General features: G+C 38.3%; 1 protein-coding gene across 4 annotated transcripts in view; it reads left to right on the top strand.

Moving 5' to 3' along the window:
* ERCC6 (ERCC excision repair 6, chromatin remodeling factor) overlaps positions 1-24,795 on the top strand; it is a 48,496-nt gene that overhangs the window by 501 nt on the left and 23,200 nt on the right. For 2 of the 4 annotated variants that reach the window (XM_064463743.1, XM_064463745.1), the window contains exons 2-7: positions 529-956; positions 3,441-3,561; positions 5,944-6,052; positions 7,958-8,678; positions 17,703-17,828; positions 21,599-21,757. In XM_064463743.1, the coding sequence (XP_064319813.1) occupies positions 532-956; positions 3,441-3,561; positions 5,944-6,052; positions 7,958-8,678; positions 17,703-17,828; positions 21,599-21,757 (1,661 nt within the window). In that variant the 5' untranslated portion in view covers positions 529-531. Of the gene's footprint in view, positions 1-477; positions 957-3,440; positions 3,619-5,943; positions 6,053-7,957; positions 8,679-17,702; positions 17,829-21,598; positions 21,758-24,795 lie in introns of those variants that run through there. The other 2 variants (XM_064463742.1, XM_064463746.1) reach the window with 2 other exon arrangements.

The following is a 24,795-nucleotide window of genomic DNA, read 5'->3' as shown; positions in this document are numbered from 1 at the left end:
AGCGTTGATTTCTCATCCACTGAGATGCTTTGTGTTCTGCTTCAAAGCTGAATTGTCAAACTAAAGCCTACAGTCAACAGTTCCCATCAGTGCTTTCACGGGCAAGTCTTACCCTGTTTCAAAAACTTGTTTGGTTTTGGGTATGTTAAGTCACGCATGTTTTTGTTATGTCATAGTCTTCTGGAGCATGACCGTTCACGCACAAGATTGAGTTCACTCTCTGGCAAGGAGAGTAATTTTTACAGGTTGTTTTGTTTGTCTTGATATCCTCATCTTCCAGGATTATTCCACATAGTTGTCTTTGAGAAATTTTGGCCACTTTTTCCTTTTGATTGTGGAAATCAGTGTGGAGGAGCCTTTGTGGGAGGCCTCACGGAGGAGTAGACTACCTGGTGTTTTGAAACAAGAACTTCTCATAAAGAAACATGCTCAAAATTTCATTTACTTTTACTTGGGCACAGTCTTCATGAGGTACTTTGTGTGTGCGATCTTATGATGATGTGGTTCTTCTTTGTTGCCTTTGAGCAGAGGATGCCAACAGACAACAACCACCTGCCAGGCAGTATCCAAGAACAAGACCCTGTTCCTACTTCAAGCGATAATTGCCTGCATAATGCTGAGGAATTGGGAATTGAACAAGAAAATGGCATTTGTGACAGTGACCTGGGTAACAGTATTAGAGTTCCCAGCTCCGTCAGCCAGTTGTCCGCTTCCATGGCTTTGGAGGTGCCCAGAAGAGGACAACCCCTTTTACAGATCAACAGGCAGCAGATTCAGTCCATCTCACATAGCGCACAGGCTGCTGAGCTCAAAGGTTTAGGAGTTGATGTCTATGACCAGGACGTACTGGAGCAAGGAGTTCTTCAGCAAGTAGATAATGCAATTAATGAAGCTAATAAAGCAGCAAAAATAGCTGATGCGGGGAAAGAATACCAGTCAGTGCTCGATGACTTAAGGTAAATTGTGTCCTTTCTTACTGTTCCTTTCTGTTCCTGACTATTGAATGAGGCACGGCGTCTCGTGTTTTTAAAAGCTGGAAGAGGTGTTTGAAAGCACTAAACCATATATACTCTTCTGAGTCACCCACCTTTTAAAAAAGGAGAAAATGTTTTTCACATCAGAGCAATGCTTCATTGCTTTTATTTGCCTAATTCAGTCGTGCATCAAAGCAGTAGAGGACAGCATGTCTCCTTTCTCTGCTTTGTCTCCTGCCTTACCAAGATGCATGTTTGTTTTCTGGGCAGTGGAGAACTGTCTTATGCTCTATTATTCAAAGTTATAGTCAGAAAAAGTCCCACTTCTCTGATTTTTTTTTTGTGCTTCATTGGGTTATCTGCTTCTGGTTATGTGCTTCCTGTAAATCGGGTGACTCCATATGAGTGTGCTACAACCAAAACAACCCTATCACAAGTGCTTGTATGAAGTACTTAATGACATCTTAAAAGAATCAAATGCTCAATTAACATGATATATTGATATAGAGGAGTTTAAGGGATAGGAGCCACTAATCTTTTGAGTTTTGATCTTCCTTTCTGTTGCTTGTCTCATTGTAAAGTTAGTGTGAACTACTGCAGGTAAATAATTCTGCCTGTGCATCTTTCACTGTACTGCCTTAATGTTGATTTTTAGTGCTCAAGGGTGCTGTAGGCCTCCATTACCTATGTGAACTCTCGCATAGCTCTCGTTACACATATGCTTAATTTTATGCAGTTCATTAATTTTCCAGTTTGGGTGTGGAGATGTGAAATTAAGCTTGCAAAACTGGGACCTAGTTTCAGATGTTATGTAGGAGCAGGACGTAATGAGATAGATGGTCGTTGAGAGGAAGAATGGAGCAGCGTAAGTATCGCAATTAGATCACGCAGTTATTGAAAAAGTAGTGCATGACACTGTGAGTTAGTTGATATATCCCTGTTTTTCTTTAAGAAGCATCCTATGATTTTTGTTACCCCTCTATTTTCACCTTCTAAAGTTGTACAGTGAGATTTACATCAGGGGATGCAAATGTTTTATGCAGACCTGTAGAAGCTTGTCTGTATAAGATGTAATGCGTAAGTCTGAAAGTTGATTTTGGAGAAAATTAGCATCTAGCTTGTTGAGCAGAGGGAGTAACAAAAGTAAGGATGTGTGAGTAGAGCGTGATAGAGTTGGTTATGCACGAGTAGAGGTAAAATCAGGCAAGAAGTGGATTTTCAGTAGTTAGCACAGAGTTCATGGTAGAAGCTGCAAGGTTCTATAATACACACACAAATTCAAGCAGAATAATAAAAAAAATTATTTAAGTTAAATCCCATTTAAATCCCACAGTCTGTTAAATAAAGCTTTGTGGAAGAGGGTGGTAGCAGTATGTGTCAAGAGACCCTAGGGTCGAGGAAGCAAGAGCCAAAACACAGGAGACATGCAAGAGGACGGTGTGCTTCAAAGCAACAAAACAGAAAACTAGGAAAGGGGGTGGATGGGATTGTTTGAAAGTGTTGAAAGAGAATGGAGAAGTGAAGATGGCAGCGGTGGCTGGGGAGGTGGTAGAATATGTCTCCTAGAACAGAGGTAGAATTCAGATTAGAGCTGGAGAGAACTGTGGCCCAACAATTTCCTCCCTGACAGTTGAGGAAGCTTATGCAGTGCTTTTCTTTGCACATGAGGGGAATAATGGCCACTTTGCAGGTGTTGTAGAGTTTCCTTTGACATTTTTCATAATGCTCTGAGATGCTAATTTGAGTATCCTTATGAAATGTTCTGCTGTTGGAATCAACAAACCTGGGTTTGTTCCTTCAGATGAGGGCGCTGCCTCCTTCCTTGCAAACAAATTCAGCAGCAGAGACAGGCGATAGTGTGTGGTTCAACCTGAATTTCGTATTGCTTATGGAAACATGAAAAACGGTAGTGCATGAGTAAGGAAAGTTTAATGTTGATGTGCTGTTAATTCTTTGAGCTAGTCTGTCGTCTCGAAACTGTTTGTGTCTTGGAATCTGTTCTTTTGTAAAAGAGACATTGTAAAGGTAAAAGAAATAGGCTTCCCTGTATAATGGCATCAAACTATTAAAACAGTTTTGGAAAATGAAAACATGGGATTTCGCGTTTAGATTTTTGGTTTGCATTTTGTTTAACTTGAATAATAAGAGCAACACTATCACTTGCTTATCGTCATCATCAGACTTAACTTTTGAGTACTAAATATTGCAGCAGTTTGTTCAGTTTCCTTGCCTTTGGAATTTCAGTATTAGCAAAATTTTGTTTAAAAATATTTTGACATACAACTTTTTGAAGTGTTTAGTATTTCCGGTGTTGTTGAAATAAAAGATGCTCATTTAGAAACTTACCTTTAGACCTTTTTAAATCTTGCCTTAAATCTCCTGCAATTTCTAAGTTGTCTGAATCAAGAACGTGATATTTTTCTTTCTAGAGTTAATTAGTACATTGCAATCTTCTTGTTTTTTCAGATCATGTACAACATCTCTGAAACAAATAAATAAAATTATTGAGCAACTTTCACCTCAAGCTGCCGACAACAAAGATATAAACAGAAAACTAGATTCTGTAAAACGGCAAAAATATAACAAGGTGACTGGATTACGTTAATTTCCTGCAGACAATACTTAGCTTGCGCTTTGCCTTAAGGTTTGGATTATGCAATATAATTCTTGCTTAATTACATAGTTCAGAGTCAGTCTACAACTGCTGTTCCTTCCCTTTTTTTTTTGCTAGAAAATTAAACCATTTAAATGTAAATAACTGAAGATGTGAAAGTAAGAGCTGAGTTTTTTTTTTATTCTGAGTTTCAGAGCAAGCTGTAAAACTGAAGTTCCAGAACCTGCTGGGAAGACTGTTTTGCATTAATTTAATTAAATCCCTCCCGGTAGTATTTGGAGAATTAGCGAAGTGTTGTTAGGTCATGATTCAATGACCTAAATCTCAGCTCTTGTGGTCTTCGTTCCCTACCTTCCTTTCTTAAATCGTTGTCTGTGTCTTTCGTGTACCAGTACGCATCATTCCTTTCTGTGAGCCATTTTAACTGATTGATTTGGCAGAAACTGCTCCAGCCTTTTTCTGCCAGGGAAGTAAGTTAAAGGAGCTTGTAGAGCAATCTAGCAGGCATCAGGGGATCGTAAGCAATAGACCCATACAGCTGTGAGTAGGAAGAAGATGATCTGAGAAAAGGGAAGCTTCTCCTGGTCGGGAGTGTAGCACTTTAACTCACCATCTATAGAAATTCACCCTAATATTTTCTCTAATGATAAACCTCACTGAAAAACTTACTGTCCTTTGCCCTCAGACAGTTCTTCCCAGTCCCAGGCCATTTGCCACTGACTCATTAAGTTGTTTGGTTTTTAACCTTGATCATTTCAGCAACTTAGATAACGCTGTGCTCACAGTTTGGCCGGTTAGAGTGAGGGGGTCAGTACTGAGCAGTGACACAGGCCTAGGAACAAGTAGCTTGAAGTAGTGGAAAGAAATGCATTAAACCAGACTTAACGCTAAAGAGTGATCGTGTAATTGGATACTGTATTTTGCTTGTTTTCATATTGAAGTAATTTATGTAAGCGTTAGTTGCAGGAGAGCTTCAGACCTCCTTGTGAGTTCATTAGCCATCTCTAACAGTCCTTGAGGTGTAAGAATAAGTTCCTAAATGAAAACTATAATCTGTAAAAGTGGTTAATAATCTCAGGAGTGTTTTGGAGGCTGTTTGGAGGCAGGTGGTGTATTTCAAGCTGGTGTTGAGCTACTTTTTGCACGGAGAATTGCCGTTTAGTACTCTTCCTTTTGTAGTATTTAAAAAAGGTTAAAGAAGACTGAATTCCTCTGTTACTGAGACAGATGGGAAATTAATGACTGCTACAAGACAGCTATTTCCTCAGAGCTGTCATGCAGGGAGTGTTTTATGATGTAAAGTACTCTGGTAGCAAGGGTAATAGTGCATACACAGGAGGTAATATATTGTACCATACATGAATATGCTTACCCGTTGTGGTTTGAAAAGTGCTATATGAAGACATGGGCAGGCTAGTGAATTGTTCTTCACCAAAAAGAAAAAAAAATGCTCATTTTGCCATTAACTTGATTTTTACTGAAGTATGTGCCCCCCTAGGTAAGGAAATATTTCCAAAGAATGGAATTACAAATGTGGAAAGTTACGTTGCCTGTCTTTGTTTTACTGGTTGGAATTTTTTGTTTCATAAATGAGTTTGCAACACCAAGGAATCACAATGTCACCAGTAAACATACAGTTGAGGGTATCTCAATCAAATAATAGTTGTAACAGAAGAGCTAGCTATGAATTATTTTCATAGCAGTAACGAACTATACTACTTATAGCATCTGTAATGTTGATGTGTCATTTATTTTTTTAAAATCATTTCACTTTGTAGTTTTGCTGTTAAATTAGCTGTGACCACTCTTGAATTAACTGTGTACAAACATATATGAGGATGATGGACTGATTTATGGTTTCAGTTTCTTTCTAACAAAACATTCCAAAACTTCTGCTGTGATAAATCTTATTAAATCTTTTAGCTGTTTTTAGAGGCTTATTAACAATTAACCCAGTCTTGCAAATCATGAACTAATCTTTTGATGTTCTCTGTGCATTTCACTAATCCGCTTGATGGACTTCCCTCACTAGAATCAACACATTCTTAAAATGACCTCAAAAGATGTACATAATGTGTAATGTGCATGTGAAATTCATGTGTATAAACAATCTGATCTTATTGTACCTATATCATAAGATGATTGTACGCACAAAATTGGGTGTGTTCTGTGGGTTGGAGCCCTACAGAGTGTGGCGATGCTATTTTTGCACTACTGTGCTGCAATACTGTGAGCAATTGAATATTAGATTCTGGTGGAAAATACTGCAAATGTATTAATTTAAGTCTTGTTTAAAAGGATAGCAAGTTTATGAACCAGATTAAAAATTAAATTATGTATCTGTTGTCATTCAAGGAGCAACAGCTAAAGAAGATCAAAGCAAAACAAAAGCGTCTCCAAGCAATTCTTGGTGGAACAGAGATTCTTGATAGAGTAAATGAGATTGAATTCGAGGAAGATGAAGGTATGGGAGAAGGCGGAATGTTCTGTTCTCCTTTGATGTAATGCCTTATTTTTTGTTTGCAGCTACTTTACAATATCTTTGCCAATAAGGAAATGAATTTCAGTGGTTTGCTTTCAAAGAGAGAGTTAAGAACACTTATTCTCTGCACCTGCAGAATTGCAGATCTTGGCATAACCATGTGGGAAGTGTTAAAAAATGGATGTTAATCCATGTTCAGCTCAGTAGGGATGGCTGAGGCACATTAGAGTATTGGGCTTAAATGGGAAATCCTAACATTTTTTTCATAGCTAATTTGATAAAGATGACTAACATCACGATTGAATTACATTTTATATGCTGGATGCTATCAATCAGCGTTAACAAAATTGTTTTTTCTTACTGTTGGGAAGTATGACTAGAAATGGAAGGGGGAAGCGCTTCTCTTCTTCAGGCTGCGCTGTGATTTAACGAAAAAAAAAAAAGGCTTCTTCCAAAGCAGGATATTTGTTCTCTCATTGTTTCACGAGGTGTTTTTTTCTTACTGCTGTCTGCAAACCGAGCTTGGATTTTGTAACTCCTGCTTGGCTGTGTCTTTGTCTCGGCCACAGTCACTAATCCGCAGTGTTCTGCAGGGCAAGCTTGGACACCACTGACATCTGCGCATCACCTTTGCGTTATGTTGTTGTTTGCAGAGGTGTAAACTTGTGCTATTTGTCCGTTGCAGATGTGGCTGGAGTGGATGCCAGATCTCACAGAGCTCATGCTTCTCCTGATTCAACAAAACTTACAGGAGTCAAAACCTCAATAAACTTTTCTTAGTAGAAAAGCATCTTTAATCCTTTTTCTTTGACTGGGTTCATGCAGTAAAACTCAGGCACCCAGTGTGATGAAATGTAACGAGGAAGTGAATGGAGCCCAAGATGGAAGAAATGGAGTTGAACAGTTCCAGTAGTTTGAGAAACTGAGGGGGTGGGGAGGGAGGAGTTTCATGCCTGGTACATCATCCTAACTTGTTAAACATGTTTTGTTGATAAATACAGTGCTTTAAATGGAACAGTATACAGTAGCAACTTGTGCTGGCAATTCTGGTATAGCTATTTTGAAATCTTGGACCCTAATAATAGATTTCAGACTGGAATTCCCCTTCAGCCTCCTGAATTCAAGAGCTCTTCCCCCTCTTTGGTTTCAAACATTGATTATAGTTGGTGTTAAACTGTGTACACAGCTACTATACATGTTAACCGAAGCGTTCTTTCATGTTAACATGCTGCACAGCTGATCTGACTTCTAAAGTCATAATCCTAATATTAGTATTGTAGAGTAGGAAGATGGGTTTTGGTTTTTTGGGGTGTTTTGTTTTTGTTTTTGTTTTGGGGTTTTTTTTAAGCATGTGGGAAGACAGTCTTTTATGTGTTTTGTAAGATTTGTCTGTCTAGGTATGGTAATGGAAATGTCAAATTTCAAGCTTCTGAGTAGGACTGACAAATCAGTGGTAAAATAGAAATGGACAGTGTTGCTGCATATGGGGACGCAGTAGTTTCTTGCACTGAACATGGTGACATGGGTTGCATTGACAGCATAGGGAGCTCATTGGAGTTTATGTCCTGTGGGGGACTAATTTATGGTCATTACTGTCGCTGTGTGCTGTTTCAGACACTTGGATAGTATGTGTAAAGTTTCCTGAAAGAAGTTTGAGAAGTGGTTTGAAGCAAAAGTTTGTCTTTTTTGGCCTTCTGTTTTGTTGGGGTTTGCCTTTTTTGAACTACAAGTATTATGTGGGATGATAATTTGGACTTCTAATTTGTATATAAAAACTGAACTGAATAAGCTTGGGGCAGGGGGGCGGAACCAAAACACCCTTCTTCCTGTGTTTGAGTTATTCAGAAGGTGTTCAAGACATGCTGGATGTTCTCATTTTTGTTGTAGAACCTGGTCCATCATGTCTTGGCAGTATGCTTATGCCTGTTCAGGAGACAGAGTGGGAAGAGCTGATTCGTACTGGCCAGATGACTCCATTTGGAACTAAAATACCTCAGAAGCCAGAGAGGAAGGCACGACGATTAATGCTAAACGAAACATCTGATTTTGAGAAGTACTTGGCAGACCAAGCTAAGCTGTCATCTGAAAGAAAAAAGCTATCCCTTCACAAAGGAGCAAAGAAGAAAGCACAAGCCAAAAATGTTCAATGCGTAGCTCCCACATCTACTACAAAGGAGAAAAAGGGTAAAGCCCTGTCAAAAACAGATAAGCGCTTAAAAAAACATATGAGAAAACTTCAGAAGCACGCCCTTCAGATTCAGTCAAAGGCGCAGATTCCAAAAGAAAAGAAATATCTTGAGGCCAAGAAGTTCAGGCATGAACAGGAGGATGATAGTGGAGAGTCTGAGTATGTGCCTGATGAGGAGCTCTTTGGTCCAGAAGCAGCAGAGGAGGAGGAGCAGGCATCTTCTCACGCTGAGAATAGTTCTGATTATGAGCTCAAGAATTTGTCAAGAAAAATAAAATATACGGTGAAGAGAGATTTTAAAGGAGCTGAAGATGATGACTTCTTTCCAAGCTCTGAGGAAGAAGAGCATGCGCTGCGAAAGCGCAAAGTAAAGAGATGGAGAGATGATGGAGATCAAGGCTATTATAAACAGAGACTAAGGTTAGTCCTAGACATTTTTATTAGTAACATTAACAAACAACATTGAACATGCAAAGGGCAATGTCTGTAATACAGTGCTGGGAACTGAAGTAAGGAAGACAAGACAGAATGATCAAAGCCTTCCAAAAGAAATCAGAAATACCTCTTAATTACAAGGGCTTTGCTATTAGATTTTTCTGATTGTTATAGGTCCTTCAGTGATAAGCTATTTGTGTGTCAGTGTGTGCGTGTTGTTTGCAGAACTGTGAATGTGCCCAAAATTCAGTATATATAAAACAAAGTATTACTTGGCAGCTTTATACTGAAGTATTGCTTTTGTCGGTAGATCATATACCTACTTCAAAAAAAATAGTTTGTCTTCTGTTTGATAGGCAAAATTACAGTGCAGACAGATGATGCCCTCCCTCTTCAGAGGGATGGCACTTTTCCACTGAGAGAAATCTTTGGTTTGGGATGGGGTGAGATGCTTGGGTTTTGGCTTCAAATAATTAACTGCTAGTCAAGGAGACATTTGAATAAATTAGTGACCTACTGTTTTTGTAGAATCTGTTAGTTTAGTGAAATGTGAGGCAATTACATGTAGTTTATAGTTATATAGTTTCTGTAGCTAACAGGTTTATTTGAAAATCAGTATTAGAAGGATCTTTTTAATTTAAACTTGTAAAAAGTTTATACTGGACAACAGCTATATTATTTGATTATTAGCACATGATATCTCTTGCATAACTTATATTAAAAGACATAACTAATGAAGACTGGACATTTATACTGCTGTTAGCCAAGTCTAAAAAGAGCTGCTGTATTTGACAGTGATTTTCCTCTCTTTGTTCTTGATGAGAACGAATGTAAAAACATCCTTATCTAAAGAGATAGTGACAGTGGTGCTAGTAACGGTGTTGTCTGTTGCTATGATGACCTAAGGCTGTAAACTGCATAAGGTTTCTAAGGAGAACCTAGTATGTTAGGCTGGGAAACGCCGCTCAGAACACAACTTATTTTTGAAAATGGCAACTGAAACACCTTGTGCTAATCTGCCATTTATGAAATTTTTATAACCTGTGTGTTGACGACCTCCCTGTAGCTACAGTGTGCTGTTGAGATGTTTTGTCTATGGATAGCATAGCTGTTGAGATCCTAACAATAAGACTGGGCAATGCTTCCATTTTCAAAACTGCGTGGAAAACATTTTGAAGGGGCAGCAAGGTGATATGTAATTTGTTAAGCTGTTAAAATGCTAACTAGACATGCCAGTGAAATTGAGACGTTTCTGCACATACTGGGAGTCAAAAGATCAAGATCACTGAAAGGGTTGGGGTTTTTTTCGCTGTTCTCTACCCACTGGCATGTTGTCTCTTTTCTAGTATAAGGGTTGAGCTTCATATAATGAACTTCAGCTTGTTGATGGCATGCTTACTTTAAAGTAGTTACCTTTAGTGGATGTCCTTCAAGTAGTTTTAGAGTCCTCTAGAAAATCATGGATTCCAACTTGAAAACAGTGGCTGTAGAATGAAAGGAAGAATATATATTAGGGCTGTCAGTGAAAGGTGATTGATGTAGCGATGAGGCCTAGCATAGGAACTTGGTTGATGCTTGGGAGACAAATTTTACACTCTATGGAAATATAAAATCGTACAGATTTAAATTAAACTGTATCAGAGAAGGGGTCAAGAAGTGCAAGTATAAACATCACCTGTTCCTGTGGTGAGAGCCTGAGCTACCCTGGAGGAAAAGGTATCTAATGACAGCAGAGGGAGTTACAGTTCTGGAATTACTGGTAACAAAACCTCAGGTGGGAAGAGCCCAACTTCACTTTCAGGTCCCAGGTTACAAAGGCAGATCAAGAGCTGATAGGAGGTTTGCGGTCCCAGGATGGTGCTTTTCAAAGTTAAAGTTTATTGCTCTTGTATAGAAGATTTCAGCAAGTGGCTAATCTGAACAATGTCCAAAGGGTCAAAAAGAAATATGTTTTTTATTGGATGCATTAAAATGAATTAATTGTACTTAATTGGTGAAATATTTACTATTTTATTGAATAAAACTCTACTCTTCACATTTAAATTAGACCAATATTAAATCATTTTTAATTCAGTGTTTTCATCAAGATTAATTTATTTTGATTGAAAGTTTTAATATGACTCACAGTTTAAATTCATTCAAACACATTTTTTAATAACGTTACGATTGTGACAATTTATCCTTAGCGAAGTCATATCATAGACTACATTTCTTTTGGTTACTAAAATTACAATAAAAGCCTAAATGAATTTTAGAAATATCAATAACTGTAATTGCTACCAAAACACTACATCTCTTAAAAATTTCATAGCTACAGTTATTGTGGCTGTTAAGCTGCAGCTGTCCACATTGACGTTTTTATGCTGACACCCCCAGGTAATCTTCATTATGGGAAATGCCAAGAGAAAATAAAATGTAGTGAATTAAGAAACATATTAAGAATGCTATAGAAATGCTGTCATTTGCTTACATTTATGTCTTGTTTCATGTCAGTTTTACTTTTGAATGCAAATGAATGGGTGAGATTATGGTACATTTTACCCCTGAGAGAGGCAGAGGAAAATCCTTTAGGATTGCTTTAGTCTTCTGAACATCCAGTCTTGTGCTTGGTGCCGAATACAGTCCTACACTCTTAAAGATTGAAAATTAGTTTCCTTAACATTAAAACTTTTCAGAGATGGGACTGTGTCAAGGGGAAACTACAACGATGTTAAAGCATGATAATTAGCTAACTGCGGGACTGTGAAGCATCTCTAGAACAAGAGGCTGCTTTCAGAACAGGGGCTGGTGTTACGTGCATAAACGGGCCAGGCAGGAGGGTGCCCAGCTCTTCCCTTTCCTTCTAAAGGCTACTTGCAGCGGTCGGCCTGGTCACTCAAAGCAAGATGTGATCAGTGGAATGTGAAAAAGTAAGCTAGCTTCACTGAATTCCCTCTCGGTAGTTTCAGTTCTTTTCCCTTGCATGGGCCTTGCCTTCCTCTAGTTACTTTTACTGGAGCCATGTTGCTGTGCAGATGCACAGGAGGAAAATCTGTTCTGAAAAGGTCAATGTCTAAGGTGAATTGTACCTTGCATGAATAATGAGCAGTAGCAAGGAATGTCAGGGTTATGGAGAGTAAGGCAGATAAGTAGGATACTGTCAAGAAGCTAAAAGGTAAGTTTAATATTCAGTGAAAAGTAGTGTATCGTCATTCCCAGCTGTCCTTCCTACTGGCTGTTACCAGCTGAACCCAGAGGATTGGGTCATCAGTCTCTAGGATGGCACTGAAAGTCTTGGAAACTTGATCCCCATCAACAGGTATGTTATCGATTATATATTTTGTCATACTCAGCAGTGACCATCTTGGTCTAGAAGTGTTCAGAATCGGCCCTGGTAGAATCTTAACCTGTTGCCTCCTGCCTGATGGCATGGTCGGGTCATGGTAGAGGCAGTTTCTTTGAAGACTATGGAATGAGTGAAAATGCGCCTGGCTTCAGCTTTTTACCGAGAATCACAACACAAAAGTAACCTTGTATGCAGATTAAATGCATAGGAAATAACCCTTTTCTTTGTTCTCAACAGAAAACTGCTGTATGGTTTTCATGTAGTATTCTCAAGACTTTGTAGATGTGGAAACTGCAACTTATTAAAATTTTGTTTTTTGCATATTAATCAAAATTTTCCTTTGCACATATTAAAATGCAAAGTATAATCAAGTAATTTTTGCTGCTTCTAATATATGTAGTTAATGTGTTACATTATTGACATCACTAATACAGTATCTGCATAAGGTGGTAGCTTGGAGTCAAAAGAAAAAATTAGTAGTCTTATGGCCACTCTTCCCACAGCGGTTGTCAGTACCCACCTCCCTGCTGCTTCAAGGAAGGCACTACATGTCGTGTTATGGGAGATAAGTGCCGTATCTATGTTTTCTTGTGTATTCTGTGCAGTTTGTGGGGTACAATCGTTTGAATTCTTCAGTTGTCGTAGAGTGCTCAGAGGCAAGGCTAGGAAAGTTGCTTCTTTCCATGTCTCCCAAGTGACATCCAAGCAGCTGAGTAGCTGGACGTTGTGGCTAGCAGTGCACAAAGCAGTTGATACAAAGAATCAAACCAAAAAAAAAAAATTTGCTTAAAAATAAGTTGTTTTCTCAAATCAGATCAGTGTTCATGTGCTAGCTCTCTTTGAAGTATCTGAGTCACTGAATCTCTTGATGGTTTTGAGTTATAAATTAAAAAAGGATTAAATATTACCTTTCCTGAAAGATATTTTCTTAGAGCATCCTAACTGCTCTTTGAAATGACAAAGCCAAGACACAAATGAAGATATATTTTGGCTCACTCGCTGAGTACACCTTTCGTTCTAAGCTCAAGTGTGTAATTGTCTACATCAGTCTTAATTTACTTATGGAGACTTGTGGTACTAACTGCATCTATTTCATCTGTTAGGACGTACCAATTAAATTCACCCATATAGACTGTAAAAAGTTAGATCAGAAAAGTAGTGCTCAATGCTTCAATTTAGCAAATTAGAATAATCTGTGAGGAATTCTTAGCTGTATAAAATAGAAAACATATTGTGCTTCACAAATGCAAACTATATTAAACACTCAGCTTGGTTCCTGCCTGTATTTTAAAAAAAAAAAAAAAATTCAAATTGTGCTCATTACTGTTTTGGATGCAGAATTTCTTTCTAGGGTATTGCAATAAGTGGGAAATGGGCTTAGTATCTGAATACATTCTTATATTAAGAAAGATTTAATTGTATGATATATGTTTTTCATACTGCACTTTTAGGATAAAATCGTATTTATGTCCGTGACCACAGACAGCATAAAATAGACTTTTCAAAGGTCACGCTTTTATTTTCAAGAGACCTTGGTGATATAGTAAAATCTGTATTTTCAGATTGTTTAGGCATACTAATGATGTTTAACTGCGATGCCGAAGGCATATGTTGACCAAATGATCAATGGGTTACTTTGTACTTAAGACAAATACGAGCTGCTGCTGTTTCTCCCTCCGAAGTTTGACGTATGGGGAAGAGGGTACAAGACCAGACGGACCAACTGAGTGATCTGGTCTAGCAAATAGTTTGTCCTCCCATTGCTTCAGCCATTTAGATTGTTACACGTTCTTAAAGAAAATAATGACGTTTTCGTGTAGAATATCTTAATGCAGTGTCTTGTATCGAGTTCCCAGCCTTTTGAAAACTGAAGAGCTTCTTCAGACTATGAAAGTTGTTAGTGATAACAACAAATTGCTGCTTTTTCTTTAACTGGTAATTGAGGGCAAAAAAACCTCCAGAGCTTTGGAAGAGAAGCAGTACCAGAGCCTTCAGTACTACAGCTTGTGTAATAAAAATGCAGTAAAGTAGCAGATACAGGGTGTACAAAATAAACTTTTCTTTAGAAAAATCAGGTACGGGATTTATTAGTTCATATTCTAGATGTGTGTATTTTCTAGGTATCTAATAATTTTAAGAGAAAGCACAACACTGACGATGCTTCTTGCAGAAAATAGAGTAGTTATATTAAGGTAAAGTGCCTAAATTCCTGCAGAGCTACCAGCTAGTCTCACAGGTTTCTTCCTGGTTGTTTCTGGGTCACTTTTTCTGATGTGCACTAGAGGGCAATCTGCTTCTTCCCAGGGGAGACTGAAGTCCCACTGTTGGCTGGTGGCGATTCGTCTTGGAATATAGAATTAGAAGCAAATTCTTGTACAAATTATTGCCCTGCTTGAGTCTAATATGGATTCTTTACCTAGTTGTCACTTCGGAAGCTTTGTAATCTACAATTATTTTGATTTTAGTGTTGTAGGAGTTTTCTTCTTTGGTTTGAGTCTTGTCATAACACAGAGAAAATAAGTTCTGACATGTGTCAGTTCCAACAATGACAGAGTCTGACAGCATTTGTCAGTTTGAATCGTTCATCTTCATCTATGTTCTTTTTTTACTACTTAACTGAATACATGATTTCCTGTAATGAAATAAAACCAATCTGATAATAAACATTAGAAACTCATCAGCTTTTAATCAGAAAACTGAATACTATCTTTGGCTTGTTTTTTTCCCCCTGCATATACTGCTTTTTCTCTCCATTATGATTTTTGCTTCTGAAGACTTCCTGACGTGAGATCAAAATATATTCCAGTGAAGCTTGCTCTCTAAACCTCTCCAGCATTGTGTTGTCATAGATGTTTTTATAGTGAGATCTTTATTGGCAGTTACTGTAAATTGCATATATTTGGAGATGGTGGTGTTTGTTTTCACTTAATAAAACAAGCCCACAGTTCCAAGTTTGTGACTGGTTCCGTAAAGGCAGACTGTAAGTATTTTCTCAGAAGATACTGGTGAAAAGCTGACCTAGAAACCTGCCGTAATTCGCTCTCTTCCATGAGAAAGGGTATATCATTGTGTTGTTTGTATAGGAAGCATTGCATTTCGTCCCTGTTCTCTTGTTCCTAACCCAAGTTTTTTAAAATAAATTTGCCGGAGTCACAGAAACCTTTAAATGGAAGTTCCAACAAGTTCCACTGAAGTAAGTGGTCAGGAAGAAAAGAGAAACTCTACTAATGCTGCCGCTGGAGAAAAGACAGCTTGGGTTTAAGTCTCGTTACAAGTTTACAGATCCCATGGAAGATCATTCTGAATGACCTAACAGCAAGAAGGCTCTCCTTTAGTGTTTTCACCTTATTTCGTACCAGAGGGTGCAGAGTAGTGGCCCTAGGAAGACAGGCATCATTGTCCCGAGAACTGCTTATGGTGTTAAAAGATACAAGGGGAACACTAGACCTTCACTGCCTGGCTTTTTTTTTTATTTTATTCAATAATGTGTTCAAGATAGAAAACTTGAATGAAATTTGATTTTAAATGGTTTTAGCTGACCACATTTTTCTCTAGTGGAAAGGCACTTCTCATGTCGGGCTGGAAGGAGTTAGGGTACTGCGTGTGGCACCGCACCAGTCGTGGCTGCTCTTAACATGACTGAGCTAGATAGCAAGGCTAAAGTCTTACAGATTTGGAGCAATGCTTGAGGTGGTTTTTATAGTGTCTTCTGATTTGTTTGCCAGGTCGGAAGCGCAAAATGTCAGCGATGGTAGCTGTCCTATAGGCAGTTGTTCGAGAGAAATTTTAATAGTGACTTCTGTCTCACTCCTTTTGGCTAGTTAGGTCAGGATATAAATCAAGATAATGAACCTGTTTAAGTTATATTTTCATAGCTGAGGATATTTTCAACTTTGGGCTAAAATTAACTGATATTTTTATTACTATGCTTCTTTTTCCTGACCTGGATAAAGTCGGCTAGTAGCTTAGAAAACGTAAGGCACTTAGCCCATAAGCTTAAAGCACACTGGACTGTGCATAGCAAGGCTGGAAATAAAATACAGTTTGCCTGTCAACCTCTAGATGCAGTTTCTTTGAAAGCAATGCAGAGCTTTACAGAAAAATGAGGATAAATAACTTCAAATATTTAGGAAAAAGAGAGGAAAATGTTAATTTCCTCATGTTTTTAAATAGTTCAGAAATCCTTTTTCCCTGAATATGGAGTATGATTTGAGGAGGGGGTTGAGGCTTTTTTTAGAATTCTGTTAATCCATTATCCTGCTGCTTTTTGCTGCCACAGAGGCAACCTAAGCTAACAAGAAGCCGCTCATGTAATGGGTAAATGGTAAAATGTTACCAGGAGGGAAGGAGACTACTCAGTCACCTGTAATGTTTGTCATTCAGAAACTGGAGGCGTACTGGGAAAGGTGTTGCATCCTGTTGAGTCCTCCTCCATCCTGTTACTGCAGGGTGGTTCTAGAGTGCATTCTCCAGGGTTGCTTCAGTGCGGAGTTAGAAGAACGGACAGATGAGTTTTCCAGCATCTCACTCAGGAGGCTGTTTGTCACTTAATGCCGTGGATTTCAGTGCCAGGCAGCTTAACTTGCTTTCTTTGGCCTGAATTTTCCGTTTGCTTCGCCTCATCTCATCGCTACTATTTATAGGCTTTTTGGGACCCAAAAAATTTTAGTCTTCAGATTTTATATTTCATATACTTCTGCTCTATCAGGTCTCCTCCTCCTTTGGGCTTTTTATGAGATGAAATATGGCTGCTTTCGCGCCATATTGGAACAGTAACATAAGGACGTTTTTCATCTGTTGTGCAGCTGGCCAGTTTCTGCAGGGATTTTGTCGGTTTATGCGCCACGTTCAGTGTGCCTGCAGCGAAGGGCACTTCCGTGGGAGAATTCCAGCGAAACCCAAACTGTCAGTGAGGTGCTGTTGAGTCGGTAGCACATACCCACCTAGCAGTAGCATACACTTTACTGTTACAGGTAGATGGTTTTGGGTCACTAAAACACAAGTCTATAATTTCTTTGGATGTTGAGGATCCTTTGGTACTTTTTCAAAAGCAGGGGGAGGGATGGGCCAGGCAGGGAATTCTCTAACCTGCCTAGAGTCCAAATCAGGTTTGGCTGCAGACCACAAATCATTCTCTAATTTCAAAACCTCAAGAAAATCATGCCCTTAATGACTACTTAACAGATTTAGAGCATGTCACCCTACAGATGGTGATGTTTCCAACTGATTCTTCTGTATAAGATTATACACAGCTGCACATTTCTCTGGGTGAAGGAAGTTGTTGAAGTATTTGGTTAAAGTAATAAAATAGCTCTGGCATACTTAAGCTTCATTGATATTTTTGTGGAGTTTCTTATGGAGGCTTAGGAATTTACAGTAGCCAGATTTTTTTCATGGTGTTAACTGTTGATTCCGTTGTATTAGTATTGCTGCCTATAGAAAATTGGAACTAACTATAAAACTCTGAAGGCTTATAACTAGTCTGGAGCACATGCCCCTCTTAATATGTCAGGTATTTTGAGCATTTACTTGCATAATTCTCTTCTCCAAAAGATTACTGTTTAAATGATTACATCAGAGAATGCGTTTTTGTTGGGTCTTTACCTGATGGAAAATTCAGTCTAGTTTTCCTGTAGTATCTTTTGTATGCAATAATTGAATGTTGACTCTTTGTGTCACTCTAGGAGGTGGCAAAAAGAACGTTTGAAGGACGAAGAGCATCAAACAGCTGAGGAACTTTCTGAAGAAAGTGACACTGAATTTGAAGAGGGTTTCAAAGTACCAGGATTTCTCTTCAAAAAGCTTTTTAAGTATGTATTGTGTAGTATTCTGCTGTATGCTGTTAATAATATTAGTAGTAATAGTCATGGTGGTTTCTGGATGCACTTTGCTGTAGCTTCTACTTCAGTGAATAATGCCTCAACGTTCACTTCAGTTGTTTCTTTTAAAAAGGCTCCAGGATCAAATGTCTAAGAAACTAATTTATTACAAGCACAAAATGCAGTTACATGAAAATCCAGATGATAACTGGCTGATGGGAATATTGCGAATGCGTATTAGCTAAGCCACAAATTCAGAAGCTCTCCCTGTCTGTTTTTATAAATGCTTGCTTTTATTGATAAGTGCTTGCTTTTAATTCAGGTGTGGAGTGGTAGAATAACTTTACTTTGAAGAATGGGTTGGCAAGTTGTGATAAGTGAGAACAAGAAATGTAGGTGTTTCTGTGATTAGGAGGAGTAAGTGAAATTTTCTGTCAGTAAAAAATATAGGCAACTTTTTCTTTAAATAACTACTCAAAGCCTACTCAGAGTAACTCCTTGTAATTCATATTATAAAATAGCCTTGAACATTTTGCCCAGAAAAAAATTAAAATATGGAGAATGCATTCTTAATTCCTGTAGTAGATGGAGAGCACTCTGCAACTCATTCTTTAGTTATTTAATGCTGAATTACTGATGTGGACATGACTGTTTTCTGTCTCAGTTTTCTGAGATCGTGGTGCCCAGTGACACTTTCAAGTTAATCTCAAAAAGCTATTTACAAAAGGCAGCCCAGACAAGCTAGCAGCTGACAAGTTAACTTCATCCATAAGCTCTCCTGTAACTTTCATGCATAATAGGCTTGAACTCATTTTTGTTGGCAACGTTTCGCACAGCAGGAAGAACATCATCTCCTTCAAAAGCTAACTCTATAAAATCTTATAATTAGTGTGGTAGAAAGCCCTTGTTTATAACGGGCGTGCATGGTATCCCTTCCAACAGGACCACTTAGTCTTAACCTCAAAGAAATTATTACTGCTGCCCTGAAGTTCCTCAGAAGGAGAGCGCTAGCTCTGAAATGAAATTGAATTAATGACTTGGTTGCCAGGACCATACACAGCCAATATGTGGTCTCTTGGTTGTTTATGCAGAGGTACTGCAGAAGTGATCATCCTGAGAACGGATGCGTGGTCTGAGTTACGCGAAGGGAATTGAAATAAAGCAGACAACTGAAAATTAATCTTAGCGATACCAGCCTCGCTAATAAAGGGTATCCCTGCAAGCATGAGTCAGCTGGCAAAACTTCTTAAGTGGTTAGAAGGATCAATTGAGTTGAATGATTCATCTGACTTGTAACTTAAATGCTGAGATCTCCAACGCAGGAGGGGCCCACAGTCAATAGGCATTAAACTTGGAGTTCTGAGCAAGTTTAGTACAGAACATGGAACTATATTGACCCAAGGAGGTGTACAGCAGTATGCTGCAAGCGATCTTCCTGCATAGGTGAATTGAATTCCACAGAAGTGAGCTCACGCCAGAGATAGCAGACCCTTAAGTTCATTCTTTGGTAAGCATCTTAAAGTGGACAGTCTGTTTCTTCCCTATGTACTTGTCTGCTTTGAGGAACACTGAGCAAGAATACCCTTGGTGCTGCTGTGGAACGAAGCCAAACGGCAAGACAGACTTACAAACATTGCTTTATACTCCCTGCACTTAGCCTGGGAGAACGCTGTCTGCATGCACAGGAACCCAGGTTTCTTTGCTAGGTGCTTTCGGTGTGTGATTCCCAGATATATCTGAAATGTAATTTTGTCTCGGCAACAATGCAGCTGAACTCTGTTAACTCTGGGGTGAATTTTGAGGGATGCCTCGCAGCATGATGGCTCATGTGAAATACAGTTCAAACAGAACTATTTTAGAAGGCCAGGCAACATTTTTATTTTACTTCTACAGGATTTTTGGAGTAAAAAAAAAAATTGGTGCAATGAAAGCATAAGATGAAAGAGAATTTATTATCTCTCCATTTAACCACAAAAAAAAATTTGCAGGGGGATTTTTTTTTACTTTAACTTTTGCACAGTTGCAATTATTGCATGTTTATATGCTTATACAAAGAAAGCACCTCATCTTTTCCAGTTTTAGATAACATTGGAGCAGAATTTTTCACAAACTTAATTCTCCACTGAGAGTCTTTCTCAGGAGAAGGGGGGGAGAGAGAAAGATGCTTATGAGTGCAGCTAGCTTTTAAGCTCTGGATGTAACCCTAAGAAAACCAAAATAATATCAGGAAGTTCTTGAATGGTTGTCTTCTGAAGAGAAATGCTGGACATTAGTCTGGGGGAACAGCTCCTGACTGGAATTAGGGCTCGCTCCAATTCTTTAATATTTCCATCAGAAAATGTTTTGTCTTCATAAAATGTAGTAATGGTAGCATCTTAACCCAGTTATAGCTAATCCTGCAAGCCGTTTCATAGCTGCTTTCAGATTGCTGCATTTTTAAGGTGAATTAATTTCTAATAAAGGGGTTTCTAAGGGCTTCTTGATAGAATGCATTTGAGACACCAGCAGGTAGTATGCTATCTGAACCATTAGATGTGTTCTTTGATCATCTTTTCCAACTACTTAAGCCATTTGTCTCCGTTTAGCGTTCTCTGAATCTATACAGAACTCATCATAAACTGATTTTTTAATAGTACTTTGTAGACACTAGTGTTATTAGCTGTCTGTAGTCCTAAATATTATTCATTCAAAGAATGAAACATGGTTTTGAAATGCATACAAGACAATGCCCTAGAATGAACAATCCTATTTTATTTTTAAAAAAATGTGTTTTGCACTTTGCAAGGCTCTGCACTCCAGGGACGCACGCTGTCAAGAAAATATCAGTAACCTTATTTTTCCTCTAAGTTACAAGACACAAAAGTGCTGAAACATGTTTGGGTTTTTAAAATTGTAATTTAAATATACTGCTTCTTCATTTCTTCCCGTCCAGTTTTCAGTTTAACCCCTGCATATGGTGTGTTTTTCCTACTGGTCTCACTGTTTCATATCGTTATAAAAAAGCATGTCCTGAAGTGATTCTCAATCCAGCATCTTATCTCCACATTTTTAGCTTGCCATTGTAAATATTGCTTTCTAGTCTACTTCTTTTAATTGGAATGTATTTTACGTTGCTGCTTATACACTTTCTAGTGAGTGACTGGGCGCGGAAACTGTGCTGATACTCTCACATAATAATGCTCTGCTGCATCTCATTCACTGGAATAGTTTCTATTGTCTTGCCTTCCAAAACATTTTGCCTTGTTGGCTTTTTTTCTTCATTGAAAGAGACTAAATGTGATTAACTGAATGTTTGTAAAAAGAAAGCATGCTTTGGGAGATGTGATCAGTTCTCACAGTGGAGTATAAAGCCTCTACCCCTTACAAGTTAAGCCTTTCCTTCAGTTCAATGTCTGTGTTCCAAATAATATCATTTACTAGACTCTTACATGTTGTCGTTTTTCAAAAGATAATGCTTTGTTAGAGCAGCTTTCCAAGTTGCTTTTAACACTTAAAATATACATGAAATAAAATACCCTCTAATTACCATGACTGTCAGTTTAATTAGAAATGTTTTAGTGTTGCATAAAGAATGAAAGTCACATGTAATGTCTGAGCGCATCAAAAATGTATGACCTAGTAAATACAGCACTCATGTAAAACACACACCCAGCATGTTACTGTAACTAGTATAAGAACCTTGGCAAATGATTAATTCATGAGTACTTTCTGTTATGATCTGTATTATCAAACATTTGCCATCTTCTTTTTCCTTGTTGTAGGTACCAGCAGACAGGTGTTAGGTGGCTCTGGGAATTGCACTGCCAGCAGGCAGGAGGAATTCTGGGAGATGAGATGGGATTGGGCAAGACCATCCAGATAATTGCCTTCTTGGCAGGTCTGAGCTACAGCAAGATCAGGACTCGCGGTTCAAATTACAGGCAAGTGCTCCTCTGCAGACTGTCAGTCTGTGGAGCTCAATTAATATTTCATCAGATGTATTGCTGGTGGAGGAGGGTCCTGTGAATTATTAATGACATTTCAATTACAATATTCCTTTAATTCTTTTAGTGGGGGACATCAAAGGAAAAATTTTACGAGACAATGGAGCTGTAGGGCAGGAAAAATTAAACATGTAACACTTTTAATGAATTCCAGGCATTGATGCTTCATTTTGCAGATGAGCCGCACTAGATATTTTGGGTCAATACAGTGTCTAAGGTTAGCTTCCACAAATGGATTGTTTACAAACTCAATTACATTAATATCAATAGTTTACACAATATGGAATTTTAAATTAGATGTAATACCTTTAGTTCCATTTATTAAATTTTACATTAAAATATTTGTTCTGGCAAGCCACCAGGTAAATGCTTTACAGGAAGTAGCAAGCTGATCTGCAATGAAAGTTAGAGTTTCTGATCGGCAGGGAATTATCCATGCCAAAAAAATAGTGGTAACAATAAAAAGAGTAACTTGTATAGGGGAGTTTCCATCTGCTTTTTGTTGTTTTTGTTGTTGCTTTTCAAGACTGATGGAGTGACTGGCCTTTCTTACAAGATCTTTTTATGCTTTTTTTTGTTACTGAACAATGCTTTAAAATTCCTTCTTCGTAGGTGAAATTACCAGAAAAGATACTTGTTGGTGTCCTTTGATTTACAAATGCAGGCATGAATAATACTTGATTTTTCTAGTTCTGTTGGCCTGTTTACCTGATGTAAATTACTACATGCAATTAAGCAAATAGCAAACTACTATGCTAAACCAAAATAATTAACTTTCTATAGAGGCATATTTAAATTATGTTCAGCATACACATGAATTGTAAAATAATGCTTTAAAGAGAAAATATTACTGTCTTTTCTCTAGCTGCTTCCTACTGCAGCCTTTTATATAAAAAACTCCAGGTCCTCCATCACTCAGGCCAGCTGGTTTACTTTGGTATGGCTGCCTGATTTAAGGATGCTGCTCTACAGATTATTTTGTGTAGGTATATTCCCAGTTGGAGGACCGCTAAATTGATGGAAATCCTTCAGGAACATCTCTTGACATTGTTATACAGTTACAACTTAAAACCTCAGATACTGCAGTGAAATTACAATAAAACTTTGAAAAGGCCAAAATCTACGCACCTAAGTCGCAGTGTGCTTTCAGCATGGAAGGTAATGTGTGAGGTTTCACTTTGGCTGGTGCATATCATTAAGTCCATCATGATAGTAATTATATGGGAGGAAACACGGTTTATTTTTTTGGTGAAACTTACTCTGATTTTGCTTGTGTGCTGTAAGGCAGAGGGGCTAAACAGCTTTGTCTTTGCATTATGTCTTTCCCATCTGCACCCTGAACTAGGAAGGCAGCCACACTGGCTGGCTAGTTTCTATCTGAAAGCCATGTAGTCTAGTAAGCAGAAGACCTTCTGGTCAGTCTGGCTGAGAAGCAGGCACTAAGAGTGGACATAGTTGTGTTGTCAGCATGTTTAAATGTCTTCCAGCCCAGCTCTTAACTCATTACCTTGATGCGTAGATGGAGCTGGCGTACTTCTGCATGAATGTGGCGCTGCGGGCTTTCCCTGCCTCGGCTGGCCTTCTGTAAAATGGAGATAATACTGTCATTCCTGTGAAGAATTGCAAAGATAGTTTTATTTGGAGGCACTTGAGTATCAAGACCATAGGGTCACTTTTGTTGATATTCAAAACATTCAGTTTTATTTTCTATCGGTGAAATTTTCTGCAAAAGCATTCTTTGAAATAAGGTGAGTAGAAATTTCCTTTTGTAAACTGCTTCTGATTCCAGATTTGGAAAGAGCGAGAAGAATAGGTGAAGTCAAGAACAACTTGTTACGTGGAGTATAACTATAACAAAAATTAAAATGTTGACAGTTAATGAGCCATCAGCTGGGGAAAGCCAGGTGTCCTGTGAGGTAGCGGTAGAAGTGTTGCAGCTATGGTGGTGTAAGGATATAAGTGATGCAAGATTTATAGAGGGGGAAAGGTGTTTTAGACAAGCTGAGATAGTTGGAAAAAGTAAAAGCTTAACAGCTTTCAGACCAACGGTGCCTTCACAAGAAAAAACAAACAGCAGCAAACTTCAAGTAACCCACCTCTAGCCTGTATCTAGGTTGAAATCTGTTGTTGAAACCTGTTAAAGGGCTTGGGGGGTCCATCCACCAGTTTGCTTGTTTCCAAATTCGTTATTTTGTTCAACAAAGATGGTACTTGTCACTACAGACTTTGCTTCATTTGTTGGAGAGATAAGGTGAGAAACTCTGCCATAAAGTTTATACACGGATTATTTACTCCTCTGTGCTCTTCAAAATACTGAGATACAATCATATGCATTACACATTAAGGCTCGGTCTCTACTACGAGTGGCAGAGATATTAATTTCCATGACGCTTACGTATTGTATTGCTCTTGCTGCCCTGGTCTTTTATTTTCACTAGGATTTAGTTGTCATTTCAGTTTCATTTTGAAGGCGTGATTTGCTAGTGCTTGGCAGTAGAGTTGGTGATAATGCAACATGTTTTCCTCAGCAAATTTTTTGAGTACTTAAAGATTATAAATAAGTATGACTGCAGCTTCCTTTTTGCTTGGTAGTAAGTATCAGGAATAGATCTTATTTGCAATTCTAATAACATCCAATTAAGGAAGAACTACTAAAGGATACTTGCTGTGAATTTGGGTTTTATAAACCAGAAGCAAAAGAAGAAGGGAGAGATTTGGGTGTACTGATCATATATGATATCGACCATAAGCTATTAGTACAATGCAACTGTGAAAAAGGGACAGAACACATTATGACAATATATTTGGGGTAGGAACCAGGCAGTATTAGCATCTCGGTACAAAGCACCAGTAAGACTTTGGTTTGGAATGTTATTAGTGCCACCTTTGTTCAAGGAAAACAAATATAAATTGGATGAGCAGCAGAGCAAATCCGCTGCAGGGATTAGGAGAATGAGGGGTGCCTCCGAAGTGTA

The sequence above is a fragment of the Phalacrocorax carbo genome, chromosome 12 (genome assembly GCF_963921805.1).
Source record: "Phalacrocorax carbo chromosome 12, bPhaCar2.1, whole genome shotgun sequence".
In the NCBI taxonomy this organism is placed as follows: Eukaryota; Metazoa; Chordata; class Aves; order Suliformes; family Phalacrocoracidae; genus Phalacrocorax; species Phalacrocorax carbo.
The sequence above is the reverse complement of the archived record's forward strand: the minus strand, read 5'-3'. Positions and strand labels throughout refer to the sequence as shown.